This window comes from Oreochromis niloticus, linkage group LG23, assembly GCF_001858045.2.
Source record: "Oreochromis niloticus isolate F11D_XX linkage group LG23, O_niloticus_UMD_NMBU, whole genome shotgun sequence".
NCBI lineage: Eukaryota > Metazoa > Chordata > Actinopteri > Cichliformes > Cichlidae > Oreochromis > Oreochromis niloticus.
Window position 1 is genome coordinate 40,253,138 of NC_031986.2, and position 19,582 is coordinate 40,272,719.

The 19,582-nt window shown below is 39.8% G+C and overlaps 2 protein-coding genes and 1 long non-coding RNA gene across 4 annotated transcripts; 1 reads left to right on the top strand and 2 right to left on the bottom strand.

Annotated features, from left to right (window-relative positions):
• Window positions 1–424: 424 nt before the first annotated feature.
• On the bottom strand, window positions 425–11,095 carry LOC102081199 (uncharacterized). The gene is made up of 3 exons (XR_270354.4): window positions 10,959–11,095; window positions 6,507–6,584; window positions 425–2,354 (listed from the first exon to the last, which is right to left on the bottom strand). It is a non-coding gene; the product is annotated as an uncharacterized LOC102081199 (long non-coding RNA).
• A 107-nt stretch (window positions 11,096–11,202) lies between these two features.
• Window positions 11,203–15,543, top strand: nr2c2ap (nuclear receptor 2C2-associated protein). Of its 2 annotated transcripts, none has more exons than XM_005478987.4 (5): window positions 11,203–11,334; window positions 11,481–11,571; window positions 14,265–14,370; window positions 14,486–14,553; window positions 15,021–15,543. In XM_005478987.4, the coding sequence occupies exons 1-5, from the start codon at window positions 11,297–11,299 to the stop codon at window positions 15,141–15,143; spliced, it is 426 nt and encodes a 141-aa protein (XP_005479044.1). In that variant the 5' UTR covers window positions 11,203–11,296; the 3' UTR covers window positions 15,144–15,543. The 2 variants fall into 2 exon arrangements, with proteins under 2 accessions (XP_005479044.1, XP_003439914.2); XM_003439866.4 differs by lacking the exon at window positions 15,021–15,543 and adding an exon at window positions 14,657–15,014.
• Window positions 15,243–19,556, bottom strand: rfxank (regulatory factor X-associated ankyrin-containing protein). The gene is made up of 9 exons (XM_003439865.5): window positions 19,414–19,556; window positions 19,230–19,334; window positions 19,016–19,114; window positions 18,861–18,926; window positions 18,656–18,756; window positions 16,188–16,313; window positions 15,992–16,058; window positions 15,826–15,906; window positions 15,243–15,737 (listed from the first exon to the last, which is right to left on the bottom strand). Exons 2-9 carry the CDS (start codon window positions 19,327–19,329, stop codon window positions 15,685–15,687), a joined length of 693 nt encoding a protein of 230 aa, XP_003439913.1. The 5' UTR covers window positions 19,330–19,334; window positions 19,414–19,556; the 3' UTR covers window positions 15,243–15,684.
• Between the last annotated feature and the right edge of the window lie 26 nt (window positions 19,557–19,582).

Below are 19,582 nucleotides of genomic sequence, written 5' to 3' on the forward strand. Positions count from 1 at the left end.
TTGAGTATAAAGCTGTGTAATTTTTTGACTACTTCCAGGTCTTCATCATTTGTTCACATGCATGTTCTGCATGAGGCAGTTCTAAATGTGTATGTAAGAGTAAGAACAAACTGACATAGGAACATTTGTACACACGGTTTTCACAGATGTTTTTGTCCGTTAGATCTGTCAATAAGGGTCAATGTTCAGATTTTTTTTTTTTCCTGAGAAACAAAGCAAGCGCTCTTGACACCACCCCCTTAAGGAAAGCACAAAGCCATCTGGACTCAACACAAAGCAGAGGCACCGCACACAAACACATGCACACAAGCACAATGGTAAGAGCAGAAGACAAGCACTCACACTCACTTTCTATAAAACAGTTTTTCAGTCCAAACCTTTTTGTGGTCAGAACTCTTCCAACATCATTTAGAAAGTTGACTTTATTAATAAAAAAAGAAGCAAAAACACATCACTTACAAAGAGGAACAGAAGTACACAACATCAAAAATCCTGCACGGCCACCTAACACTAGATCAATAGTGGAATTTTATTATTAAATAGTGCCTGCTTGCGTTCATAGAAACCTAAAGAATGGTCTGGTACTATGACCTGTTTTCTATCTTTTCTAAAAATAACCTTGACAATTTTCCAGTCAAGATTGTGTAGGTTTAATTAATCTTTCTTTACAGCCCAAATTCCCTTCTGTCCTCTAGCAGACTGCCGTTAAAGCATTTGCATAAAATTTGCATTATTCATTGTCACCTGATATATTATTTTAGCGCCTACTATAACAATACTTAACTCAGAATGCAAATTTCTCAATGCTTTACGGCAAGTAGTTGTTGCAGGTAGTGATGTAAGAATTTACATCGTCTGATAGTACAATAAAATGCTTGCCAAGTGATACTGTTGCCAGACAATTTAATAAATAATACAAATATACAAACACTTATATTAGCTGAAGAGAAAACTATCTGCTATCTAGCAGTACAGCCAGTTAAAGCAACCAACTCTTTAGTTATACATTACCTAAGGTGATCTAAACCAAAGCAAGCATTCTCCGTTTCCTCAAACATAATTGTCTCAGTACTGTCACAAAGACCCTTGCTTATCAGTATTTCAGTAAATGAGGTGTGCATTAGTGTGCTCACAGATTAAAGAACCAAATAAATTCTCTGTTCTCCCTGGTAATGAGTGACAGCAGAAAAATTCAGTTAAAAAAATGACCTGTCTTAATAAAACAATTTACAAAGCCTTTAATGTGACATTTATTAGCCACATTAGCTTCATGTTGTTTGTTGTCACTGTTCGGCAAGAGGCAAGTGCTTTACGAGGTGCCACAAATAATATAAACACTCTTAGTGGTTGCAAATAATTCAGCTTCACAACAGTTACATATGACCATCCAATTAAGTGAGTGGAGCACATCTTTGCATTTCCAGTTTCGCCTTCCTACCATTACCGCACCACCTAAGCCTTACTGCAACAGTAACTAGGTTAGTTCTGCTACCTGTGCAATACAGATTAATTAAAACGTCTGACTGTATGTTCTGTAGGAACACCAGAGATGGATGAAGCTCTAAACCATTTCTCCTGATGGATAACAGATTTGATTTTGGATACAGCAGCTAATTAGGCTTGACCAAGGACCCTGTTAGTCAGCCAATATCTTTCTGCATACTGCCTGCCCTGATTATCTATAATGTCTCCAGAGTTGCTGATATCAGGCTCTAATGGATATAGGAAGTAGGTGCTTGTTTTAAAGTACTATAGGGTATTCTTTTCATGACACAGGAGTGCTGGGACTTCATTATCTTAAAAACGGTGTCTTCTCTTTTTTGCTTGATAGAAGTATTGCATTTTTTAGGCCTACCTTCCTATTTTGTGTCACATAAAAATAAGCAATACGACTGCAGTGATACAATTTGTGCAGATGAAATGAATACCTGCTGCCGCTCACCTGCATACGGACCAGTTTTTTATTACAACTTTTATGCTAGACAGCTCCCTACCAGTTGCATAATATGCAATGCTTTTCCAATTTAAAATACGCTTCTATTGTGAAGACGTTCTGATGAAAGCACTCTCCTCAGCTAGCTTTAACATTAAACGGACTGACAGAAACAGAGAGAGAGGGAGGGGGAGGGAGGGAGGGGGAGGGGACAGGAGGGAGCTGTTGAGTGTCTGCTGATGGGCTAACTCAATTTCAGGGAACACAATGGAGCCAGAGGCTGATTTCCAAAAGGCAAATTGTCATTCTGGTGAGCAGTATGGCACCTGTCTGGTGAGTTCATCTCCTGTGCTCCTGTGCAGTGGGTGTACTTGGGGGAGGAGGCTGGGACCAGAGGAGAGGACCGCATTATGTTGGGGCCCTGTGATGGGGGAGAATTGAAAGTGAAACTGTAATGTGTCTGAAATGCATTGAAATGAAAATTGGGCAGGCTCTTACTGCTGCCTTTGGAATCCATTCATACAAGCACTCAATTGGTTTTGACCAGATAGAGGGGGCACACAGGTGGGGATCGAGTGAATTGACCCAGACAATGATGCTGTTGCCCTGGTGACAAACCAAGAACCCCCTCAGCCCCGGGAATACTGCCACCAGTCCCTGGGCTCTCAACCCCAACCAACCACCCTGACATACACCCCTGCACATGCACCCATCCTCCACCTCAATTATTTCTTGATCTTTCACACTATGAGCTGCTCTTCATGCAGTGCTCCAATTACAAAGCTGTCTGCACAGATTAAAGACGAAGCCCATCTGACAGCAGATAAACACTTTAACATACATAGACACACCAACATGCGAACAGTGCTGTGCAAGCAAAACATGTAACCCCATCAACTCACACACACACACTCTCACACAAACATTTGTATAGCCCCTGACTGCATGGCATAACAACTTACCTGACATAAACACACATCTGTCAGCCCAGCACCTCGACATTATCAACTGTACACACGCCTACGCACAACTCCCTCACAGCACCCAGCATGTCTTTGCTGCTGTTGTCTGTCACCTCCAGGAGGAAACAACAAGCCGTAATGACAAGGAGAGCTCCTAATTGAAGGTGCAATTTTTCTTAATTGTTGTGGAAACAATTTAACAGGGTTAAACTATGTGGCCCTGCCTGTGTAGGAGTGCAGTCACATCTGCCTGAATGCTTTTTGCTCAGTTTTTTCAGCTTATGTATCTAACCTTTGCTCGATTGAAGGTCCTCAAGTGGGCTGGTTAATATTCTCTCAGTTTACTGTAAGTCTTTTTTTTGTGCTCCTATCATTTACTCATCTGCTATGTAAACAGTGAACTTGTGCTTCAACCAAAAATAAGAGGACAGAAGAATGTAGTAAGAAACTGTCGGACAAATTATGACAAATTAGAAGGGTATAAAATGAAATGTAATATATTTGATGTCTATTAAAAAATAAATGCTTATATGTTGGGTAGTGTGTAGCTGCCTTGGTTGTTTGAAGACAACAATGAAGAAAGAGTTAAGTAATAAGTAATAAGCAGTGTGGTTGTTCCATATCGTACTGCCCACAATAACATAATTTTCATTGGTTACATCATGAACTAAGGTGTGTGGCTGGTGGCGAGTGGAACCAGATGCAGGACTCAACAGATGGATTGAACTCAAAATCACAGCATTTATGGGCTGGCAAAAAGGTGACAAAAACAATAACAGAACGGGGTAGGAATTGTCTAGTAAACAGGTGATGACAAATAGAAGCTACACACACCATGAAGCAGTACACAACAAAAACTCAGAGGGAGATGCAGACAGTTTACACACAGGAGGGAAGTAAGGCACACCTGGGGAACACAGCTGAACAGAATCTGACCAAGGAGACAAGGGAAGAAAAACTAAAAATAATGCACCTGAGATGAGTGACTATCAAAATAAAATAGGAAGTGACAAAGAGACCATGACTAACATATACAAACTTGACAAAAAAGAGAAAACAGACACCACAGGGAGGCCAGACAGACATGGGGGCTCGACTGGGGAGGAAGAAAGGATCACAAAAGTGATCTGTTTCTGTTTATAATATTGCTATCAAAGAGCAGCAAAACAAATACATTTTCAGAAATGTATAGTTTACAAAAACTTAATCCCAGTTAGAAGCTAGCCTGCTTCTGGGTATTTACTATTTTAGTCATCTTAGTGTAGCAAACACTGTTTCAATCAGACTTCTCTATATAAAGTTTTTGACACACAACACACTGATCAATAATGAATTATATGTTGCAATTAGTTACACTGATGGAAAAATGTAACACAGCTTTGACTCTTTAAATGAAGATAAAGCTGAAATGACTTTATGACTCTAAAAATGAACTATATGTTTATTTAAAGAGAGTTTTGAAATGCAGCCTCCAGACAATCTGTGTTCTGAACAAGTTATATTGAAATTTGCTCACAGTGCCTCGCAGTTTGTATTATTTATTCAAAATGATTCTCCAGAAACTATATTGAAATATTTAAAACCTATAAAAATTATGACATGTCTTCTAACATGTTTGTCATTACTGGTTAAGTAGCGCCCGTTACCTTACAATATAAAGCACCTTAAGGCAGTTGTTGTTGTGATTTATTCTATATAAATAAAACTGAAAAATTGAAGTTGAACTTTTATTCTGTCAATGATGGTGACAGAGTGGACCAAGGTAATTATAATTACTTTTGCTCCTTCATATCCATCGTTTCAGGTTATATTCCTGGGTCCACTGGATTAAAATGTTACCTCTGCTCTTTAAATATCTGCTGCCATGGTGAATCGTGGTATCAGAGTGCCACTGATGACCGCTTCCTTTCTCTTATACATACGTGCTTAATGCAGTGAACATACTGAGAACTGATTAAACTTATTCTGCTGTTCTGGAAACAAAAGCCCAGAATTGCCAATCTTAGAGTTAATCAACTCAGGGTTTATTTTTAAACTCAGAGTTTGTTAACTGGGCTCTATTCCTGGAAATAGAGCCCTGTTAGCACTATAGGTAGAAACAACAAATTTGTTTCACCACTTGAGGCAAAAACACACCTTTGAGTACAACCAGGTATGAAGAGTTGCAATGAGATGCTACCAGCTGATCATGTGTAAACCAGCAAACAATTTATCCAAACATTGCTGGAGCACTCACTAGATGCGCTTCATATAACAAGAAGAGCAAACAGTGGAAGGAAATCAATGATACAAGATCCCAGGTAGAAAATATTCCATTTCAGCTTTATTATGAGACAATGTTGTGCAGCTCCTGAAGAGTTACAAGCCGAAGTTACTTTAGTCATTGTTAGATAAAGTGTTACACAGTTATATCATACTTTTATTTAAAAAAAAACATTGGCTACTTTTGTGCTGACATTTGGCTTGTGCTGTGTCACTACCATTGCACTATAATGCTGCTGCTGCTGGCACCCAGTGCAATAGATTCACACTTTGAATTAGGTAGTCTGTCATCAATGACAGCAGCTCATTGGAAAAGAGGGATGGAAAATGCCTTTCATTTCATTTGCACTAATAAATGCTGCTGTCTGCAAGCTGCAACCACTGATAAAACACTCTTCAATATTTTTTTTACTCATCGTCTTAAATATCACTATTGCAAATTTCCTTGAAATATTGTCATGTAATTTTGAGGCTATATCGCCCACCCTTAATGGGCAATAAAACCCAAAAGATTTCACAGTGCAGAATGGAACAGCCCAGCTGGGTAAAGCAAAGCCTTTCAACGTGCACATCTGATTGTAATACTAATACCTGTTATTAAAGCTGCAGGACAGGAGTGAGCACAATAGTGTGGGCCTTCTTACTGCACAAAATAAATTCCTGACAGCCTTTGTAGGTGTACTCTTTTTTTCTTTTTTTAAGACATTAGCATAACATTTAAGATAATAATTTTGCATACGACGATGTCAGTGTGTACAACATTACTTCAGGATTGTCACAGTATAACCAACACAGCAAAGCAGCACTGATTCTCCCTGTCATGAAGTGAGCTACTGCTGAATATCCCGCTGCTCGAACACCCAGCCTCAGGGGATTTGCAGCAGCTGTAAAACAGCCTTTACTTTTTTTTTGTTATTGTGATGTTGTGACTTTGATTCTGTTTCTCTCTTTTTAATCACACACACTGTTTCCATTTTCCCCCTGTGACCTCTTTTTGATACTTTCCATCCACTATAAAAGAATTTCTAGGAAAAAGCAGTTGTGGCAGAAATTAAAGGCATCTACGTAAGGCTGTTGCCAAGGCAAGTATATTGCTATTCATTATCCACAGACTGATTAAGCTTCTCAAGGTGGTAAACTTAGATTACTATAGCTGCAGAACATTACTGTCAGCACCAGTAGGTAAATAAAGCTAAAGGATCTGTACTTGCAAGTTTTTCGCTTTATCTGACAGCAAGTACTTAAGAACTCAAATACCATTGCTTCATACCAGCCTCCAATGATGACAACAACAGCTGACAAATAGTGCAGAGTGATCTCTGATGATGTAGTACATTGCCTCCTCTTACCTTGAGAGAACGGGGGAGGAGGACGGCCTGTGAAGTACCGCTCTGATGCTTGGCTGCTCATGTTCACAAGGTGTGTTGCTGTGAATAAAGTGAGACAAAGAGATTAAGAGGATGGGAGGTTGGGTCTTGTATGCAGCGGGGCAAGCCCGCTGGAATACAGAGTATGAGGATTAGTTCTCCTCCTTGTCTAGACAGCTTGAGCCAAGGAGAGGTGAAAACAGCCATGTGTTTGACTTCAAAGAACAGAAAACAAGCACCAATTGTACAGTCTTAAATGTCAGTGCTTTGTAGACGGTGTGTAATTGCAAAATACACCAGCACCTTCCAAAAACAACAGAGTCTCACAGCTTTCTAATCCGCCTAATTTCTCTTTTCTTGTTCTATTTTCACACTATAACGTGAACCTGTACATTCAAGTGAAATTCCCTGAACTATAAGAGCCCCAGCTATTCCTCAGGACAAATCCCCATGACCTACCATGAAATGATACACTCTATTGCCTCTCTTCACACTGCCAGATAGTGCTCCAGCCATTACTACAGGCCCATCTCCTTGCTCAGATGCAGGAGACCAATTGTGCGGTTGTGGTTTTGGTTTTGGTGAGACCGGAGTAGGAACAGGCAAGGCATGTCCCGTGGTCTTCCAACCACATCACGAGCAAACAGGGATTTTGACTGCTGATGTGTGAAGCAGAAAAAGTCACACTTCATAAATCCCGCCTATCACGGGTTAGAAACGGGTTAGATGGCCTGGGAGGAAGAAAGCACAGTGGTGCTCAGCTATACAATACACGAGCTATACACCTGTATTATAGTGTTTTGTCTTCAGGCAGTATGAATATTATGTTGCTATATCTTGCCTTAAGCAAACATTTTCTGAGTAATCTGAAATGTATGGTGTTTACTTGCTTGTCGCTTTGTATTGCTTGTGTCCTCAAATATGCAGTTACATTATATTCTCTTTACAGTACTGCTAGTAAAGTGTTTTAAATCTCTTGTGATACCAGAACTCGACTATGCTCCAGCCATCTCGCAATCTCTCAGCAATTTTAAGCTGTGAAAACATGAATGGCCACCTCTACACTGCCTGGAAGAGTAACACAAGACAAAGAAGAAAGTGAGCTCTCTCCATGTGTTTATACGAACTCATCTCCAACCCTGAATGAAATTCAACACTGCCTCATAGTGTGATTGAATAAATCACAACTGATTGTGCTTTGTAATGAAGGCAGCGGAGCATATTGTGCAAATGCTCTGCTTTTTAATGACTTAATTAGAGAACCTCGCTCAAACTGGAGCAGAAAATTTCAGCATGGAGATGAGTGAGAAGCCCTGCCAGAAAAACAGCACCATGACTCAAGATCCTGTTAATTGCTGCAGCAGTCGACAGATGTGCCTTACGTTTCTGCCCATTTTCTGCTTTATTAAAAATTAGCTGGACCCCAAAGAATGCCAAATGTTGTCTCCCTAAACTAAATGATTTACGAGCACTAAGCACCTTCATGTCACTCTAATTTCTAACATACTCTGCCTGGTTTACAAAGGATGCTTTCTGCAGCTTTTAGGCAGCTGAGCTTCTTAAATCATCAACTACAGGTGTCATCAACTGCTGAACTGAAAAGAGAAATTGAGTAGATCCTTTTGAAGTTCCTGATACGTTTAAAACATCTTCAGTATACACAAGGAATACGGCTCAGTCCACAGTTTTCCGATAAGCTGATTATCCCATCTCCCCAGAAAATTTTAACGTTCTAAGCAGAAGTCCAGAAGGTCCATCAGTGCAGACGGTCATCTGAACCAAACAGGCAGAGGTCCATACACTGCAAGTTCTGCCCCAGCACGGATGCTGTGTCCCTCGGCTGACAGCAGCACAAGCATTAATCATCCAACTCATTAAGACAATCTGCACAAGTGCCCACAGCTCATAAAGTCTGGAATAGACCATAGTGATTCTTCTACCTCCTAGAGTATCGGCTTATTTACCTCAAAACGGTCGACCACCTATTCAACCCTTTATGACGTCTAATATCCATCATTCTTATTCACGGTTTAAACTTATTTCAGAAAAGTCATTCAAAATCATGTCCACTTTACTGCTGGCAAAATGCAGCACCGGTGAGTGGGTTGTTTAATGAACCCTAAAGTTTATTAGTTTTTAGTGTTAAATCACCCAGGTGACACACTGTTTTTCGGCAGGTGAACACTACAAGAAAATCTTATTTTTCTCTAACATTGTTGAGTCAAGAAATTGTACTGAAATTGCAAACATGGGAAATATGGCAAAGCAATGGATTGTTTTACCCCCAATGCCGATGCTCTTTTCTCAACAAGATCAAACTATTATAATGAATAAAAAATGAGCAATATATGTATCGAGGTTTAAGCCGATTCTATTGTGAAACCTAGACAAGACTGCTGGAGGCGAACTACAGATAGTGTAGCCTAAATGTTCATCATTTCCAATGAAATGGGGGGGATAACAACATAAAGGTGTTTTGTTAATGGATGTATACTTTTGGTATTTTAATGCAAAAGGAACCTTTTTAAAATCTGTGTTTCTCTGTCACCAGAAACCTTGAAAAATATCAGTGCTATTCTCTAGTATCACTGATGGGTGAGGAGTCAGACTTTTACATAGTTGGATCTGATAGCCTGCAGGTTACGGGAGCTGCCTAAGTTACCATGGTGATACACACAGAGTGAAAAGTGAGTCACTGCAGTGAGACCACAAAGCCAGCCAGGGTTAAGCCCAAAGTTAGTTTGCTAGCCACTAATCCTGCCTCGTGGGACATAACCCAGAAACAGAGGCGACAAAAAGTCAGAGAGCAACATCAGCCGCTGAGGTGAAAGAGAAAGCAAGGATGGCTGAGGGAGGAAACACAAGGATTTAAGTCGTATCAGTGACATGAGGTGAAGATAATCCTATAAGTTCAGGGGCCAGAAATGTTTCACTGGGAAAAAAAAATACTGAGATGTTAGAACGGAGACACGAACAAAAGCTGATTATCCACAAGCGGGGGGGGAAAAATCAATGAATATTTTAGAGATAAGCAGTCAGAACAGCTGCGACAACAATAACAGGTCTCCCCTTTTTCACCCCACCTCTAGGCCACAGTCACTGTCAGGTGGGAACAAATGCACTTTTTCATTATATTCATTAAGCTTTTATGTTGATAGTTAGATGAAGGGATCTAACATGTGTCCATCCATTAAATGTGACTGTAACCAGGAGCCACTCAGTTTAGCTTATAGTATAAAGAAAAAGGGGAGAGAATGTTAAACAAACAAATAAGCCTACAGGTATACTTTACTTATTTGTATAATACCTTAAGTGTAGAAATGACAGGTTGTGGGTGTTTGAGAATTCTGTCTGGGCACACTGACTTCCTGGCAATGTCACAGTCTCTAACTATGCTTTTTAATGGATACAAAAAGAGCTCCTGCAGGTTCTGAGGATGATTGGCCACTTGCAGTCCACCTTGGCATTATTAGCAGCCAACGTGGGCACAAGTTTATGGGTCAATGCCATCTCATCACTCACCCAGCGAGCGACTGCCGGCCAGGTGGGCTTCCAGAATGGCTACGGGCCAGAAAATTATTTTTGATGTGGAAAAATATGAGCACCTGCCAAATTAATTCAGGCAGTGTTTCTGATTAACAGCTTTACAAAAACTCCAAAGATATATTGCACATTCATATATGGATGGGAAATATATTACCGCAGCTTGAAATCACAATTTATTCTCAATCTCAAATACTCGACAGGGTGCTGCAGGAGCTGCAGTACAAACCAGGGCTGTAATGTAAGGCTGACAAAGTCAAAGTGTGAGCGAGCGTGCTGCTGGTTGTGCAGAGGGTAAGGGTGGTGGTGGAGGAGGGGGTCCAAACCTTATAATACAGTCCCTCTCCCCAGCCCCCTGCACAATTTTCACGGAGGCTGGGTTTCATCAGTTTTTGTATTTTAGACCTATTGATTATCTGCTGTGAAGGGGGGGCACTGTGACAAAACCTCAGCGGGAGTTCTCCATCTGCAATGGACCATGTGCCAAAAACAGGCTCCCTCCTTCACTCATACTCACTCACTCACACCACACACACACACACACACACACACAAAGAGGGGGGAGAGGGAGATTTGCTCTCCTGTGTTATTGGTTCCCAGGTTATGAAACTGAGATATGGGGATATGCTCGCTAATAAAAGCACTGAGAGGCCGATATTGGTTCTTTTATAGGATTATCCCATCACCCAAACACACCTTCATCTTAACACACATGTAACATCTTTGCCCGTTTTCTGACGTCCTTGGGAGAAAAATCTCAACCCCGGGTTAATACTGGCGGCAGCTCTATATTTAAGTGTAGGCCATTTTTAGCATCTATGCCTCATCTGAAGGTTGAACTCGGTTTGCTGATCAATGCCCCCCGTCCCAATCGATTCTCATTTCTCTGACCTTTTGAGTCTCGCCTGGGAGGACAGCAACGAGACCTGGGGGGACAAACAGGAAGATGAAGAGCAGTGCGGCCTCTCACAGGCCACGAAGAGCGGGATCAACTTTAATGTTTTCTGCGTTTAATTATTGATTACGAGCGCCCGGGAACTCAGATGAAGATTAAGAGACTTAACCTCCAGCTCCGGATAGCGAAAGAGTGTCGGGTAAATATTTGTGACGGAGCGAGACTTCCACCTGGTGGCAGGAAAGAAAAGCGGTCATGCCAGAACGTCACTGTCGTAAAAACAACACCACAAGGCTCCAGAGCTTTACGGCACGTTGTGATTTGAAGTTTTGACATGGCTTCCTCGTTGCTTTGTAGCGAAACACAAAGCAGGTAGAGAAAAAGCAAAACGAGAGCATGAAATGAGAGAAATGAACTCACCAGTGCATAGATAATGTACTTGGCTGTTGTACGTGTTTGGACGGCAGCCTGTTATTGGTCCTTGAGTCGTGAATGGTGTGTTTCTTTTGTCATTTCAGAGTGAGTTCAGTGCTAAACAGAGATGTTAAGCAGTATGGAAAGAAGTACATGTTTGACTGCAATGAGGAGACATGCTGGAACTCAGACCAGGTAAATATAAATATAGCAGTGAACCTGTTCCTCAGAACTTATTGCTGAACCTGTTACCAGAAACCTAAAGATAGGTCAGTTTAGCCTGCCCTTTAGTTTTGAGTTGCTGGGAGACTGTAAGATGTAGATACAAACGAAATGGAATGATTTGCAAATCTCAGAATTCTGTATGTTATTTTCTGTGGAGCAGAATAACACCAGATGATCACAGCCTGTGATCCTCAGGTGGGGCCCTACAGGCTGCTTTGAAAATCAAGATTTAAATCGAAAAGGTGACTGTTTTTCGCCATCAGGGCCATCTCGACTTTAGAATGACCTGCCTGAGAAACTTATCTTTATAGACTTGCTTTTAAGTGATTCTATTATGCGTTTTATCTCTGGTCTTTCATTAATTTTATTTATGTTTTGTGCCGTTGTGTTTCTGAGTGTATTTGTTATTTCAATGTCTGTCTACCGTTCTAGTTTTATAATTATAATAACATTATTATTATTATTATTATTATTATTATTATTATTATTATTATTAATAACAAGAAGAAGAAGAAATTCAGACCAATTTAACAAAGAGGGCAAAACACTTTTCCAGATCTTAAACTCCCTAACAACTTTAATTCATTTCCATCAATGCATGGCTCATCTAGTACTCATCATGTAGTACAGTTAGTTAGTTGTTGTACAGTTACTAACTGTACTACATGATCTACACAGTGGTATGATACTGGTTAAAATTGTTAAGCTATCCCCAGTTGTTTATATTTTGCTTAGAAAATGGGGGGACAAGGGGCAGGGATTTATTAAAATATGTGCAAACATAAATGGAAATGCAGGCAAAAACAGCCTGCACTCTCTTATTGAAGTTTTTTAGTCTTCCAAGAATTCTCCGGGTTTCAAGGATATTCAAAGTTGTGTAGTAGTGTTTTTTGGGGATCATTGTCATGCAGAGAAATGCAGGGTGGCTCAAAATCTGATCTGACAGTACTTTTCTGTGTTTATAATTCCATCAAGTTTAACAAGACCCCAAAACCACTGGCAGGATTGCACACAGCATGGATGAGTGTAGACACTCACTGTTGTAACTCTCTCCTGACTTTCGTCATACATTTTAAATTCATTGCTTAATAAGACCTGTTGCCAAGGATTTTTTTTCTCTTTCTGATAAGGGTTAGGCGAAAAGCAAATGGATCTCTCAGGTCCTGGGCCAGGTCTTTGCTGGATTTTTTTCCTATTGAAGATTTGACTTTCAGATACTTTTGGCCTGCCATAAATGGCTCTTTAGGTCTGTGGATTCTTCTTATGTCCTCCACTTGTTCAGTTTCCCCAACATTTTTTATACACTGCACACCATGCTGAAATTTGCTAATTTTTCAACTAATAGCTCTTTCAAAATAAAAAAAATAGTGTGTGTGATAGATTCTCAGTCATCCAGGTCATGTTTGTTTTTGGAGTTAAAAAAGAAAGCAATCGGACTTTGAGTTTGTTGAAGACATTTCACCTCTCATCAAGAGCTCTCTTTAGTTTTAAAATGAAAGGGTGGAGAGTCCCTGGTATTTAAATCCTAGTAGCAGTTGTCCCTTAGGAGGTGGTCGTTGACCCACTATTTTTCATGTGCATCATCACATGAGCAAAGGTTCGAAAAAAAAAGGTATGGGTCATTACCGCCAGAAGTTTTGGGTGAAACCACTGAGTCCTTTCCCCACCCTTTCATGTGAGAAGGGATCTCAAAGGCTATATTGCAGATGACTGACAGTTGGTGTCATAAGCCACCACCTCTGTTCAGTGATGGTTTGTTTACAGTGGACATAAATGGGCTCTTGTACTCCTTTCAAACAATCTGGCTTCTTGGTCAAAATCGTGAACATTGTGTTTTATTGTGTTGACTCATTATTGTGGTAAGTAAAAATCCCAGTGATTTAGTAATCATTAAAACTTGATGATGATTCATCTCATAAATTATGACACACACTGCTCTCCCCTACATTACCTGTCTTTGTAGATTATGTGTATTGTAATTGGTATCAGCAATACTGGTCCTATACTTACTTGGTGACCGATCGATACCAAATTTTGCGTTGCACAGCATTATTTCCAGTTCAACACACTTAACATAATTACAAAATTATCATTTTTATCTTGACTTTTGATTAATTTCCCAACTTTCTATGTTCTTATATTTCTTATGTAAATGCTTTTGTCTATAAAAAGATTAAATGCCCATTTTGTCAATACATGTTGTGTTTTGTGTAGGAAAAAGCCCAAAACATGTTGAATTTATAGTAAAAAAAAAAAAAAGATTGACACAGTTCTTGATAATCTAATATATATTTTTATAAATTAATTAAAGGATTTGTATGTGCGATTAATTTATGCAACTTATGACTGTACTTCTGTCCTTCTTGACCAAGACACTCTTATAAAAAAAGATTCAGATCTCAAGTTATTTTTTTTCTGGTTAAATAAAGGTTATTAATAATTATAAATAATAATAATCTGCTTACATGTACAGCATTGTGGACCCCAGGAAGGATTGCTGTTGCTGTGGCCACAGTTAGTGGGGATCTGATTAAAGAACGACTAAAAGTTCCCATATTCTTGGCGACAGAGACAGTTATTCTCAGCATCCTGTTTTTCCACAGGCATATGGATGTTATGCTGTACACATCTCAGTGTCATTATGAGTATTATTTTTCTGACAGGGTGAATGTCAGTGGGTGTCCCTGGAGTTCCCCGACTCTGTCAGAGTGTCAGAGTTAAAGGTCCAATTCCAGGGAGGATTCTCAGCAAAAACGTGCAGACTGGAAGGTAAATCCTGAGGATAATATCACAAAAATGACTTCCTGATTAAAATGTTTCACTTCACATTCAAGCAGGAATAATGAGATAATGTAAATTACTTTTCCACTTGTGCTTTCTGCAGGTTGCCTAAAAGATAAAGACTTCACAGTGCTCAGCCATTTTTACCCAGAGGATAACAACTCTCTTCAGATATCCTTTTTCTCACTATACTGAATTTTCATAAGGAGATTTGATTGGGTATGGGGCTTCTGCTGCACAACTTAGACCAATCTTTTCCTTAAATTAACAGTAAAGTGGGGAGCCATTGTTCTTTTCTATACTCCAAATTATCAGTTACTGCTGAAGTAGCTATAAATGTTACTTTTAACTATTTAATTTGTGCAAAAAATATTGTTCACAGCCACTGATGATGCTGTATGCCATTAAAAATATTTAAGCTCAGCTTAGTCTATCAAGTAGTTGATGGTGTTCCTTTAATTAAACGTAATTCTGTTATAATACATCAGTCTCGGTGCACGCCAACAACAGCTCAAAGCTGTACCTGTCACTACAGGAGCACAGTGCGTTTCCTGCTTCATAAAAAGCATTGGACAATATTTTCCTGGACATGCTTTTCGTCATTACCACGCTTATCTTGTTCTTAACTCCACACCCACAGCTTTCCCATACAGGAGGCCCCTGTAGTGGACAAAGTAAAAATAATGTTTGAGAATAGTGCTGACTTTTTTGGGAGAATTATTGTTTATTCCTTGGATATCCTGGGGGAAAAAGCCTCCTGACCATTTTTCAATCCTCTCATGAGAGAGAGGAAGTGACCCCTGAGTGAAAGTACAGGATGTTGGATGGTGTGGTGGCACTTGGGAAACATGTCATCTGTGTTGCCACCTCATGAACTCTTGTGAATGTGGCCTTTTTTGGTATGAAAGCTTCGATGACCTGTCATACAGTGACCCTTTGCACATTTTGATTGTGCACTTGTAATCTGCTTTTTATACCTGTACTGTGCCTTCAAAATTAAAGCGCCATTCCAGTATGAAAATAATTTATTAGAAATTTTTTTTTGGTCATCCTTCGGCCAAGCAAAATAATTCAGCTGCACAACTGTCACATTTCAGTCCTTGTTTGTACAACGTTTTGAACATTGCAATGCATATAAATGGAATAAACAGGTTAAAAATCGCTGTTTATCTGGTAAGTGTTTGTGAATGCAATGATCCATTATGACCTTAGCTTGTGGCAGACATTTTTGTGAAAACCAACGTAGGTTTAAGATCAGCTGACTGTCACACTGGCAACTCCATTAATGTATTTTAATAAGTGTCATGTTGATGGCTTGTAGAGTTTCAAGATGTGGTCCTCCAACACTTTCTGGACTATAGGAGAAAGGAAGTAAAAATCTTACCTTAGCAATACATTTTTATCTTAGTTTTTCAAAAAAGAAAATGTGCATTGTATACCTACTTTTCTTATGCCCAAGGGCAACTGCCAGCGCCATTGGACTGTACCCAGAGTCAGACTCTATGGTCATATCTGCTCCTCTGGCTAAATTAGAGAGCAATAAGAAATTAGTGACGCAATTTAAAAAAAAATTCTAGAATAAATAATGACTTAAAGACATGCACTGTACCTAGCAATGCCTCTACACATTTGATATGGTTCCCTCGTACAGCATAAAGAAGAGGAGTTCCACCATTCTGAGAATAATATACAGTGTGCAGTAAAATAAAAATGTTAAAAATATAGTCAGAGCATTTGTATTTAGATTTCTTGCTCCTTAAAAATGATGGATTTTATGATGAAAAGTTATAAATTCATAACTGTACCCAGTCATAAGTGTTAATGTCCACTCCATGTCTGAGGAGGGCTTCAACGATGTCCACATATCCTCCAGAGCTGGCCAGTGTCAGGGCGCTTTCTCGCTCCCGCGCAATTGTTTTTGGGTCTGCACCCTGGAAGAAAAAAAAAAATGCATTAACAATAAAGCACGATACCATTTCTTCTTTTGGCTGTTCCCTTTCAGGGAATCTTAACCTGTCCCTAACGACTATCCCTCTGCATGTCGTCCCTCACTACATCCATGAACCTCCTCTGAGGTGGTCGTCTTTTCCTCCTGCCTGGCAGCTCCATACAGTTGTGTACCGTCTGTCTTTAAGCATGCTGTTGTGCAACCTATTATGAAAAAGAAAAACCTTGACCCTAATGCTCTCACTAACTACAGGCCGATCTCCAAACTCCCTTTTATATCCAAAATATTGGAAAAGGTAGTTCTAAAACAACTTCAGGCCTTTTTAGATGCAAATGGTATTAACGAAAAGTTTCAGTCTGGTTTTAAACCTCGCCACAGCACAGAGACAGCGAGATAGAGTTTTTAATGATCTTCTTTTAACCGTTGACTCTGGCTATTCCGTGGTTTTAGTTTTACTAGACTTGACTGCTGCTTTTGACACGGTTAACCACAACATTCTTCTATCAAGATTGGAGCATGTTGTTGGTCTTAAAGGTACGGTTTTATCCTGGTTTAAATCTTACCTCTCAGAGAGGTCGTTCTCTGTTGCTATGGGGCAACACTCCTCGGCCTCTGCCCCCATTTATTGTGGTGTGCCTCAAGGGTCCGTGCTCGGTCCTGCTCTTTTCTCTTTGTACATGTTGCCGTTGGGATTAATCTTTTAAAAATATAACATCTCCTTTCACTGTTATGCCGATGATATCCAGATTTATTCACCTTTGAAATCCGATGTGTCTGCTTCTTTGCAACCTCTGTTCAACTATCTGCATGAAGTTAAAATTTGGTTATCACATAATTTTCTTACACTGAACGAGAATAAGACCAAAATCATAGTTTTTGATAGTCACATTCCGCCAGACCAGTTAGCTGATGCCCTAGGCCCTCTTGCTAGCCATCTCTCGCTCACTGTAAGAAACCTCTGAGTGTTCCTGCGTAGCTCTTTTAAACTTGAGAAACAGGTCTCCACTGTGGTAAAAAATAGCTTTTACCAGTTGCGTCAGATATCCAAAGCAAAGCCGTTCCTTCCTCTAAAGGACCTTGAAAAGCTTATCCACGCATTTATCACATCCAGATTGAACTACTGTAACTCCCTCTACTTGGGCCTCCAACACTCTTCTCTTTACCGGCTTCAGTTAGTTCAGAATGCAGCTGCGGGTCTCTTAACAGGTACTAGAATCTATGAACATATCACTCCAATTTTAGCCAACTTACATTGGCTCCCTGTTAAATATCGTATAGATTTTAAAATTCTTTTGTTCACTTTTAAAATTCTAAATAATTTAGCGCCCAGCTATCTTTCCGAACTCCTCCACTTGTACAATCCCAATAGAGCACTTAGATCGTCCAATCAGATGCTCCTAGCACAACCTAGGTCTCAACTGAAGTCGAGAGGTTACCGGGCCTTTGCAACCGTAGCACCTAGACTCCGGAATAACCTCCCTGTTCATATTCGTACCGCGGAGTCTATCCGGTCTTTTAAATCACGTCTTAAAACCTACCTTTTTACTTTGGCTTTTGATTCTAACTAGTTGGCTGTTATCTGGCTTGTTGTGTTGTCACCTATTGTTTCCTGCCCTGTTTTTTATTGTTTTGTTTTAATTGTCTCATGCTTTTACTGACTGTGAAGCACTATGGTCAACTTTGTTGTTTTTAATATGTGCTATATAAATAAATTTTGATTTGATTTGATTTGATATTCAATATCGTTGTCCAATATATCCACTATCCCTCCTCTGCACATGTCTAAACCATCTCAGTCTTCACCCTCTAATTTTGTCTTTAAGCAAAGTTAGAGAGGTAAGGCTGAAAGATAATATGATTCAATTTGAGATTTGAAAATGGTGACTATTTTTGTTAACACTTTTTATCATCACTATGATAATTTGGCTTCTAACGGACACATTTTAGAATAAGTTCATTTTCTTTCTAATGAATAAAAGTTGTTTTGTTTTTTCGTGTTTTTTTTTTTAAACCACAGCCTCTCATTCATCTTCTTATTCACATGTCATCAGTCTGTTGCAGCGAGAAATACATCCTATATATGGCCAATTTACAGTCATTAATTAACCAAACATGCATGTCTTTGGCCTGGGAGGGAAGCTGGAGTACCCAGAGAAAACCCAGGCAGACATATGGAGAATATGCAAATACCATGCAAAAATACTCCAGGACCCTCTTGCTGTGAAGCAACAGCGCTAACACCACACCATCAGGCCGCCCAGCTGCCCTTCAGTAACTTATAACTTTTGTGTTCTTAAGTAACTGTGCCCACGCCTTATTTCTAACCTTTTCCAAGAGAAAGTCCACCACTGCTTTCTCTCCAAACGCTGCTGCCCACATGAGGGGTGTAAAGCCTCGCTCATCCTGACTGCTAAGCAATGAGCTGTCTGTGAGACAAAAAAAAGAAAGAACAAAGGATTGGAGTCCTTAGGTAGGATATTTGTTTAGTTTTACATTGGTAATAAAAAAAAAAGCTTGTTAGATTTCTCACCTTTGCTCAGGTGTGCAGCTACTTGTGAAACCTCACCTTGAGCTGCCAGCTGATGTATGGACAGAGCTGATGGGGGTAGAAAAATCTCAATAAATGAACATGGTAAAAAAAATAAGTACAAATGTTTCCACCTGAGTATCTTTATCAGAACTTACAGTCTAATGTTGCCGGGCGTACTGTAACCTCATTCCCACGCTGTTTGTTGGTGAGAGTGGTAGAGTGTTTGAACAAATCATCATCCACCTCCATGCTCTCTAGAGATATAATCAGATGAACCACAGCCATGTGAGTGGAAGCAAGACATTTACTGTTTAGCAAGAACCTAGAAATCAGGCGAATTCAGCTGTTACACAGAGCAGGATAAAGTACCATTGGATTTTTCATCTCCTGATAGGGAGGGACATGCATTAGCGTTAGATGGCTGAACACGTTGGCCATCTGCAGCCTCATCATCACCTCTGCCCTCCATGATCGCTGCAATAAAAACAAATAATCTGGTTTAGCCATGCAGAAAAAGTTTTTTACAAATTAGTCAGTTCGTAAAGCCACTCACCACATTTAGCCTTCCAGTCTAATTGCGCTAACTTCCTTTAAGGAAAACTGAAAGTAAATAAGTTCATATCACATAATGGATCCTGCTAGTCTTCGATGTGTTCCGATAGTACATTAGCCGTCGTTCAGCTGATTAGCTACTTAATAATCCCGTTATTTTCAAAACAGGC

Bases quoted from the DNA above. Each gene is read 5' to 3' on its own strand.
- nr2c2ap (XM_005478987.4), top strand. From the start codon at position 11,297: ATGGCTTCCTCGTTGCTTTGTAGCGAAACACAAAGCAG. The intron at 11,335-11,480 runs GTAGAGAAAAAG...TTGTCATTTCAG, and splicing joins TGTAGCGAAACACAAAGCAG to AGTGAGTTCAGTGCTAAACA. The intron at 14,554-15,020 runs ATATCCTTTTTC...CTCCACACCCAC, and splicing joins AGGATAACAACTCTCTTCAG to AGCTTTCCCATACAGGAGGC.
- rfxank (XM_003439865.5), bottom strand. From the start codon at position 19,329: ATGGAGGGCAGAGGTGATGATGAGGCTGCAGATGGCCAACGTGTTCAG. The intron at 18,927-19,015 runs GTAAGTTCTGAT...TACCCCCATCAG, and splicing joins ACGCCCGGCAACATTAGACT to CTCTGTCCATACATCAGCTG. The intron at 16,059-16,187 runs GTACAGTTATGA...TATTATTCTCAG, and splicing joins ACATTAACACTTATGACTGG to AATGGTGGAACTCCTCTTCT.